The sequence below is a fragment of the Equus quagga genome, chromosome 5 (assembly GCF_021613505.1).
Source record: "Equus quagga isolate Etosha38 chromosome 5, UCLA_HA_Equagga_1.0, whole genome shotgun sequence".
Taxonomy (NCBI): domain Eukaryota; kingdom Metazoa; phylum Chordata; class Mammalia; order Perissodactyla; family Equidae; genus Equus; species Equus quagga.
This window is the reverse complement of record NC_060271.1, coordinates 40,427,673-40,437,532: the sequence shown is the minus strand read 5'-3', so window position 1 is coordinate 40,437,532 and position 9,860 is coordinate 40,427,673. Positions and strand designations below refer to the sequence as shown.

Genomic DNA, 9,860 nt, shown 5'->3' with positions numbered 1-9,860 from the left:
TGATATTTTTGAGCACTTATTTCATATGGTTCAACCTGATACCACATGTGAGGCTGTGCTGAGTGCTTCACTCGGGTTATTGTCTCATCCTCAGAACAGCCTTCTGTGGTAGGTCATACCATCATCCACACTTTCAGAGGAGGAAACAAGCATAGAGAGGTTAAGCAACTTGTCCAAAGTCACACAGGGAGTATGAGGTGGGGTTGAGATTTGAAACTAGGTAATCTGACACTACAGCCTTGACTCTTCCAAACTACCTTACATGCCTTCCAGAGTTTTAAGTCCCAGCCTGTGGCACCCTATGAATGCAAGGATGCTGAGAAAGCCACTCTTTGCCACATCCCTCCCTTCATGTGAAACCATCTGGATTGATAGGTTAATTAGACTGTCTTCAAAGGTCTTTGTTATCTCCTCACCTGCCTGTGGTGATTCATCTCAACAAAGTCAGAAGGGTTTGTTTAGATATAGTTTAAAACCCATTTGAGGGGTTAAGTTCATGCGCTCTGCTTCCGTGGCCCAGGGTTTCGCTGGTTCGGATCCTGGGCACAGACTTAGCACCACTCGTCAGGCCATGCTTAGGCGGCATCCCACATGCCGCAACTAGAAGGACCCACAACTAAAATATACAACTGTGTACTGGGGGGCTTTGGAGAGACGAAGGAAAAAAAACCCAACCCATTGGATTCACCAAAGATCTTAATCCCAGTGACTCTCCTGTCCTAAGGTACATCTTTCCTACTGACGGCCACCATTTCCGTGAGTCCATTCATTCCTATGCCCTTCATCTTTCATGAATGGTAAGTAACATCACTGTGGTCCTTGATAATTATTTTGCGTAGAACCAAGAAAATTATGATCACATTTTCTGTAGCAAAAGTCAATACATGGTTTAGGATGGTTTATGGAAAATTTAAGATAGGTATGAGACTTTCTAGCTGTGAGGGTTAAAACTGTTCTTAGTATCACTACTGAGATTTAAATCCATTTTTGTTTTTAATAGAAGAGTCCTCCAACAAACCTCCATGGAGCACCATTGTGGGCTAGGTCTTCTGGCGGATTTTGGGGATACAAAGTCACATAAGATATGCTTCCTGGCCTTGTAATTCTCATGCTCCCCCTAATACAAGTCTTTTGAACAGCTCTTATAATGATACAGTATTTCTCACTACATAGCTGTGGCCCAAAGGAATTTAGAAAAAAAAAATATACTTGAACAATTAAAACCGATATTCTTTGGAAGAACTTTTCTTTAGGCACACTCTCTCTTTAGAGGAATCTATACATAGGAGTGGTCGGCTCCATTTAATGTTCTCTCCTCTCTGTTACTGCAACAGCCTCTTTACTAGGGCTTGTGACTTCTCGTTTTCTTTCCACTTGTTTGACACCAGTTGGCTCTTAAAAACACTACTCAGATTCTACTTCTGTTTTAAAATTTCACATGGTCCCCTATTGTCCACAGCATCAGCTTCAAGCTCCTTGCTGTTTGAAACAAGGCCAGTCTGGCCTCACTCGACTGTTTAGCCTCCTTTTAGTTCCTATTATTCCTTTTATTCCCTACTGACCGCTGAGCCAGACATGCTGAACGGTGAGGTCCAACTGTGCGAAACGGCCATTTTATATATTAACAATGATCGAGTACCTGCAATCTAATATGGTTCAAGCTAACACTTGCCATTCCTGCATGATATTGTGCTTTTATATCTCTATTCTGAACGTCCTCACTTGCTTCATCTGACAAGGTCCCACTCCTCCTTTAAGATCCATGGCCAATGTCCCCCTTCCCACCAGGTGTTCCCGGCACCCCAGTGAATTAGTGCCCCACTTGAGGTGCACACCCTGGGCATGGCTCTTCTCACCGCTTAGCTTGGTGGAGTTGTTGGTCCTTTCCTACGTGAGGCCGCCTCCGCCTTGTCTGGCCTGTGAACACCCAGAAGAAAGGGACCACAACACATAGATCCTGCATCCTGTGTAGTCCCTAGTATTAACTGCTTAATGAATGTTGAATGTTGAAGGAATAACTGCTTCATGAATAATCATGAGTAAAAAGCCACTCATATACATGTTTTTAAAATTCTGATGTCATTTATTGGCACAAAAATTACTCAGATACAACATGGTGTCTAGACATGGCTCCACTTTATACTTTGTGCATTCAGTTTAGTGTGTCTTTGCTCATGATACCCAACGTGTACTAGGCCTTTCCTCTCTGCGTTCAGCACCTCCATGACAACATTCCTGTTTTCCAAGCCCTTGCTCTAAACATAGAGCACCCAGATCTCCCTGAAAACACCCAGGAATCGTGCTGGGGAAGGCCAACGTGGGCACCCTACTGCACCACAGTCCCCTCTGTACATCTACTTGGCTGAGCTGCCCAGCATCTGAAGGAGCTCCTTTCCTAGCAGTTCGGGTCTTGGATTGAAGTATGTAAGTCGCAGCATCGTGGGTGAGGCAGAAGACAGACCTTTTCCACCCATTTTGGCCCATCTTGCAAATGTTGTTGCTGTCCACGGACCGGTGAGGTAATGGGATGGGCGAAAATGATGCAGTTGGCTTCTCTCGCTTCCTTACAGTCCAGAATCCTAATACATGTCCTCCACGACCTGAGGCTTCTTGACTGCGCTGAGTTGGCTTTATCCTTGTTGAGAGGAACGACTAGGCCATTCTTCTGTCAGCAAATGCTTAGGATGAGTTCTCTGGTGAGTTAAGTCAAAACCCGTATTTCTAAAGTTATGGATCTTCTGTTCCCCAAAATCAATGGCTTGATTAATGTAGTATTACTGTGTTTACTGTCCTGGGAACCAAATCAAGCCTTGTGTTTCTGACAATATATTCTTCAACAGCAGCTAGAAAGTTGGTTCAAACCAACTTTTAATATACAGTAGTTCTTTTCATTTACATTTCAAAATATTTAACAAAGTCGAACTTTTTGACCAAGGTTTCAGTTTAGTGGAAGCACACACCAAAGTACAAAAGCCTCAAGAGAAATGCTGTGGGCACGTCTGGGCCTCCAGTTACCAGAAAGGACACCTAAAAAGACAGAGAGAAAAGGAATATTTTAATAATTTGGGCTTCTTCAAAGCGTTACACAGATACATTGAAAATGGGAAGACCAAGGTCTGACAACCCCCGGGACATTCCCTGAGATCTCCCACAACTAATTGTGTAGGACACACTCATCACCGCCAGTCAAGGGCTGACGCCTGTTCAGTCCCAGAAGGACACTTCTCCATCGCCGTCTCTCTCAAGTTTCTACCTTCAGGCGTGCCTCGGGCAATTAATCAAAGCAGACCCCAGAGTGGTCTCTGAGGTTACAATCCCAGATCATAAATTTGTCTTTTCATCTCCCTCTCTCCGTCACTGCTCTGGCTTCTTTTCCTTTGCCCATCCTGTATCTCTGAATTGACAGCAGAAATCCAAAAAGACTCCCCCTCCCCCCCCAAATAAGGGGGCCTCATCTACTCTTCTAAACCATTTTTTAATGTAATTTTAATTTATTTTGGTGTTTGCCTTCCAAATATGCATCAATATTTCTCAGTTTTCTCCTTTTTAGAACAATGAGCACACACAGTGAACACAAACTTTTAAAGAGATTTGAAACTACGATTATCCTTTAAGGATACCCTCCCAAATCTTTTTTTTTGTGACTCTGAGTCTAGGGCACAGGGTGGGGTCCTGACTTATTTTAACAAAGATATTCTGACATGCCCACTCACCAGCCGATGTAGCACTGGCAGAGGTTTTCATGGGATGTTGCTTGTTTGATGAGCAGCTCAACTTGTGTTGGGACATCCAAAGTTTCATCATGAGAGAAGTCCCGACCTGGGACAGGAGGAATAAAATATTTAATCTGCACCTGGTTATCAGCTCCCTCCTTGCCCCAGTTTGGCTTAACTGTCTAAGCAGCCGAAATCAGTTTATCCTCATCCATGAGTATGAAGGCTATATGACGGGTGGATTTTAAAGTCACCTCCATGTGACTTGACTAAACACCAGTCTCCTTCTCCTAATACAGACTTGGTTCAAGGAGAGGCAAGTCCTGTAGTCGACTGAGGTCAAGAATGGTAAAGATGTGGCCAATGGTTTATGAAGATTCCTTCTTCTATCCCATAATCATCCTTGAATCAGGCAAGTGGATGAGAAACGCTGTTCTGTTTTAATCCTACTAGCCTCCATTTTTAGCCTTTCCTCCTACAGGGCAGCTTGCTTCCATTATAAATTCACACTCTCCAACTTCAAGCCAGCACTCAGCACTGCCTGGCTGCCTTACGATGCTTCTTTGGCAATGTGGCTTTCCATCTTTACAAGGACAGTTTCAAGTCTTCTACCCTCCCCAAATGTCCAGATCTCTACTCTGGCTTCTCACCCTCAGCAGATGTCCTCATCTCCTCCCTTACAAGTTAATTAATTCACTAAGCACATAGTTTTGGATCCCTGACATGTCAGACAGTGTTGGAGGTGGTGGATCTGTTCAACACGAGCTCTCTCTTCATGGCTCCCATTACCCTGGGGAGCTGTGGCTCCCGTTTAAGGCTAAGTTCACCTGCGCTTTGGCTCCCATCACCCCCTGATTTCTTAGGAGCTTACAGTATCAATTATCCTTCCTCTCACTCAGGTCTTCAAACTCTCCCTCTCAACTGCCCTCTTCTTACTGTTTTGTAAACATGTTCCTCTCTCCCACCGAAGGAAAAAAAAGCCTCTCATCTAACCACTTCTCCAGCTACATCCTCTCTCCTCTCCGCACAGCCAAACTTCTTAAGAGTTTTGAGGGGCCGGCCCCATGTTCGAGTGGTTAAGTTCGCGTGCTCTGCTTTGGCGGCCCAGGGTTTCAACAGTTCGGATCCTGGGCGCAGACATGGCACTGCTTATCAGGCCACGCTGAGGCGATGTCCCACATGTCACTACTAGAAGGACCCACAACTAAGAATATACAACTATGTACCAGGGGGCTTTGGGGAGAAAAAGGAAAAATAAAATAAAATTAAAAAAAAAGAGTTTTGAAACTTGTCTCTGTTTCCTCACTTCACATTCTCTTCAACTGTTTTAGTCTGGCTGCCAGGCTCAGTGCAGCTCTAGAAGGTCACCAATGGCTTGGAGCCATCCTTGATCCCTTGTGTCCCATCACCAATCCTTTTAATTTGACCTCCTAAAGATCTGTTGAATCCATCTCCACTGCCACCACCCTAGTCTAATCACTGTCTAGCCTGGATGACTGTGCCAGCTGCTTTTTCCCCTTTAACCCATTCTTCAGCACAGCCAGAGCAGGCAGTATTTCACAATACCAGCCCATCCAGACCCTCCTCCTCCTTCCCCACTCCACTTAAAACCCTTCAGTGGTTTCCCTTTGCCCTTAGGATACAGGATGTAGATCCTGTATGATCTGGCCCTGGCCCACTCAGAGTCAAAACATTCTGCATTGTGCTCCTCTCATCTTGCTGCTCCTCTTATTTTGCTTTTTTTGGGGCAGTCAGGCTGGCCTGCTTTCAGACCATTTTTCTTGCCCTACTCCCTTCCACCACAGGGCCCTTGTATAAGCTGTTCCTTTTATCTAGAACAATCTGCCCCTAATTAACTCCTCTTTCAGATGTTAGCTCACAGGTTGGTTGCTTAAGGAAGATTTTCCTGAACTACTGAACTTAAATTCCCTATTATCATAGCCCCGAGTCCCTCTCTTCCACTTAATACAGTGTTTCCCTTTAGATTCTGAGCCCCACAGGGCAGGGATTCTGTTTTTACCAACACTGTTTCTTCAGCTTCTAGCACTTGAAGGTCCTCAATAAATAAATATACCTTGACTACAAAACTTAGGCCCTAATGCTAAGCACTTGGCATCCCATGTCTCATTTGAGCCTCACCACCTTCTGAGGGAGGTGTTCTCATCACCTTCCAGATGAAGAGACAGTGCCCAGGGGTTCCACAGGAGGTGGTGGAACTGGGGTCTTTGGCTTCCCTGACTCCCACCCGTCATGTCACACCATCTAGCCAATGTGACATGTCTCCTTTCCAAAAGTAGGCATTTCTTCCCTTCCACACGCTCCAATCCCTAACAGTCACCAAAGTACAGACAGGCAATGAGTCAGAGGGGTCAGACTTGCTCTAATATCACGCCATGATGATAAAAAAAATTTTCCTGATTTTGGCTGACTTTGGACCCAAGAGAATTTTACTTACCTTTGTTAAAAAGAGACTAACAACATTACTTAAAGTAAGTTCATTGGTCATTAGAAAGAGAATCAGAGAGAGTCCTTAACTGATGGCCTCAGAGACACTCCAGTTAGCTGCAGAGCCAAAGTTTCGGCACCAGCACCACCGGAAATAGGGCTGACCACCCACTCAAGGAAAGGAAAGTCTCTCAGATTTTATGTTCCTTTTAAGTAAACACATATACACACTCACCAGTGAGTTTATCTCGAACCCTGTTAATAATTTGAATAGCTTTCTTATTTAGGGCCTCTGGTTTCACCAAACCGTCTCCAACTGGAATACACAAAAGTATCAATAACAGTAAGATTGGATCATCACAACAGGTTCAATGGATGCTTTTGTGTTTCTCAAATATTCACTTTTGTAAGTGTTGAGCAATTCTTCCTTTGTGGCTATCTTTGTCCTCAGAATATAATGAGAAATTCACGAACCTTTTCTGCTCAAAGGGGGTTTTGTTGCTTCATCTTACTGACCCCTCTCATGGTGCAACCCAGCTGCTATTTGCTTAATGAGCTGGTCATTGGTGCAATTCCTCAGAGGTTGGACTTACTGAAAGAATGAATAGATTCTGGCACTGTGGTCCCCGTTTTCTTATGGGCTGGTTCCCCAAGTTCCACACCATCCAAAATTTCTAGAAGGAGAAAAATCAATTAGCAGAAAATTCAAAAATGCCAAGAAGCCACTGTTTGAAGGTATTAGCTCTAATTCTTCACATACCATACTCCCTGTAGCACTTGCCCACCTATCTCAAAGGGGAAAGGAGAGGGGAAGCATTACGCTACTCTTTATTTATTTAAAAGTTTTTAAATCTGCAAAGCATGAATTTTCAAACAAACAACATGTCCTGACATAGAGAATAGGAAGATGAGTCCAAGACCTGGTGACAAAACTTGTTTGGTTTGACACAAACTGATAATCATATAAAGGAAACTAGCTTTCAGTGGGTCACACACATGAATCAAGTCTTATTCCTCAGAGAAATTTATACATGAATTATGGGCACAGAAAGTCCTCAGGCTTTAGGGTCACCCTCCACTGACTGTGGCCTTCAGGAGAGAACAGTCTAGAATCAGAATTATGAAGTTATTTATACATTGCCCTTGTACTCCACAGGCCTTCAAAATGAAGCTAGTGATGGTAATACTTTTATTAATGACCCCCTTGAACTTAACTTTTTTTTTTAAATGGCAGAATCTTTTATTTATTTATTTATTTTTAGGAAGATTAGCCCAGAGCTAATATCTACGGCCAATCCTCCTCTTTTTTGCTGAGGAAGACTGGCCCTGAGCTAACATCCGTGCCCATCTTCCTCTATTTTATATGTGGGACACCTACCACAGCCTGGTTTGACAAGCAGTGTCATGTCCGCACCCGGGATCTGAACCGGTGAACCCTGGGCCACCGAAGTGGAATGTGCGCACTTAACCGCTGCGCCACTGGGCTGGCCCCTGAACTTAACTTTTAAGTCACATAAAAGCAACCAGGTCCTCCACCATCTGGTGCCACGAGAACTGGCTGTCCTGATTCCCCTCTGCATGCCATAGGCAGCATACAGGAGTCACCCAATAATGTATAAAGGAGGTGAACCCTGAGAGTTAAACCAGTTCATCTCACACTTTGGATGAGATCAGTTGTCTGCACAAGGTACCCCAGACACTGTGGGTGATTCGGGCATCATTCACAAATCCTGTTATGGTGTCCAAGGTAGAGTCCACACGTGTTCCTAGATGACATTATAACCCAGGACCCCAATTTCCTGCCCAGAACACCCTCTTCCTTTCTACCTATCCAGATTCCATCCATCCAATAAGGCTCAGCTTACATTCCACCAACCCAAGAGCTGCTCCTTTAACTAGTGCAATTCAGAGTGATGCCTCCATTCTCTAAGTCTCAAAGCCTTTTTATTCCAAACCAAACTGTGGCACTTGACTACACAGTGAAATGTACTGTTCTCTTATCATTTCATATATATTTTGGTTAATTCTATAATGTGATTCTGTGCTTCTTCAGGGCAATCTCTGTATGTCACATTCTTTTTTTTTTTTTGAGGAAGACTAGCCCTGAGCTAACATCTGCCAATTCTCCTCTTTTTGCTGAGGAAGACTGGCCCTGAGCTAACATCCGTGCCCATCTTCTTCTACTTTATATGTGGGATGCCTGCCACAGCATGGCTTGCCAAGCGGTGCCATGTCCGCACCTAGGATTCGAACCGGCGAACCCCGGGCCACCAAAGTGGAATGTACACACTTAACTGCTGCGCCACTGGGCCAGCCCCTGTCACATTCTTTTTGCACCCCTAAACATTATTCGGCTTATTAGCTAAGTAACCAGTTGCAAATGTTCCATAAATGTTTGTAGAGAACATTTACTTTTTTACACCCCAACAGTATTTCCCAAAGAGTGAACCGTGTATGCCATTGTTAGATGTTATGAGGGAAAAAGGGGCAGGCTGGCATAGGGAGACAAGGGGAAGGCTAAACAGCTTGACTCTAAGACCTCTGAGAGCCTTCCACACTGGGTCTTGGAGGGGCATTATCTTCCTGGGACCCTGTTCTGTGGACCACACCCTTGGAAACAATGTTTTATGTGGTCTTCTGGCTCCTCAGGCAGCAATATGAGTGCATTTCTGCAGCTTCTATCTTCCCACTTCTGAGCTATTAAGAATGCTTTAGGATCAAGGTAATACAGCTAATAATTATCACAATCTAGACACCACTAAAGGGCATGCTAAATACTGGCTAATATTTCAGACATATTTTTATATGTGTTTTACAGATAGATTAAGATGAGATAGTTTCATCCAATTTCTGAGCTGTACGTACCCACTCCATCCTGAGAGGCAATAAAAAAAAAGCATGTTAGGTGCTAGGTGCTCGGTAAATATTTCTAGACCAAGTTTTGAATAAATGCCTATTAGGTAATATTTTAGCAGTGACAGAATCTCTGCCAATCACTGTTTAGAGCCTCTAGAAAAACATGTTCACTTCCTTCATGTTCAGCACCCGTTTCTACTGTAAGTCATGCTTCCTGATGGCAATCACGAAGCTCACCCTGTTCCAGAAACACTGCACAAAAGGGGACAGAACCTCCAATCTCCCATGGATGTACCCACCTACTGACTGGCCAGCAGAGTAGGAATCTGTCCTCGTTCGGGACCGCTTGTTGCCTTTGGTATTTGCTAGGCAAACAAATAAAGGGAGGATTAAAAGTGCTTCAAACTTTGACTTGAAGAAACTTGGTTGACATGATATTTTCTTACAGTCATAAAAATATAATTTTTTCAAAAGCTATAACCCCTAAGCGAGAACCAAAACCATATTAGTCAGGAGTAAGTGGGCGGATGTGAGCGTGGGTATCCAATCCTGAGGGACACACTGTATCATTGAGTTGGACTTAGACAATGTAAACCAGATAACATAACCCCAAAACCAAAAATCAGTAAGGTACTTAATTTATCCTGAAAAATATTTTAATTAATATCTAAATCAATGACTGGAGTTTTCTGTTCTAGTTAATAAAAATACTTGAAATTCATTTCCAGCCACCAGAGCCTCTTTGTGAAAATGTAATGCAAGAGCTCAGTAATGTATCTCAGGCTCCAGGCTTGAAGACTGATAGGTTAGTGAAACGTAGTGTGTCAGATATTCCTAATTTGGGAG

At 43.7% G+C, this 9,860-nt stretch overlaps 1 protein-coding gene across 5 annotated transcripts in view; it reads right to left on the bottom strand.

The window, feature by feature from the left end:
• Positions 1–2,060: 2,060 nt before the first annotated feature.
• Positions 2,061–9,860, bottom strand: part of MTOR (mechanistic target of rapamycin kinase) — a 119,422-nt gene continuing 111,622 nt past the window's right edge. For all 5 annotated transcript variants that reach the window (XM_046660389.1, XM_046660391.1, XM_046660390.1 and 2 more), the window contains 5 exons: positions 9,314–9,379; positions 6,752–6,832; positions 6,394–6,474; positions 3,714–3,819; positions 2,061–3,027 (listed from right to left, as the gene is read on the bottom strand). In XM_046660389.1, coding sequence (XP_046516345.1) covers positions 3,012–3,027; positions 3,714–3,819; positions 6,394–6,474; positions 6,752–6,832; positions 9,314–9,379 — 350 coding nt within the window. In that variant the 3' untranslated portion in view covers positions 2,061–3,011. The remainder of the gene's footprint in view (positions 3,028–3,713; positions 3,820–6,393; positions 6,475–6,751; positions 6,833–9,313; positions 9,380–9,860) is intronic.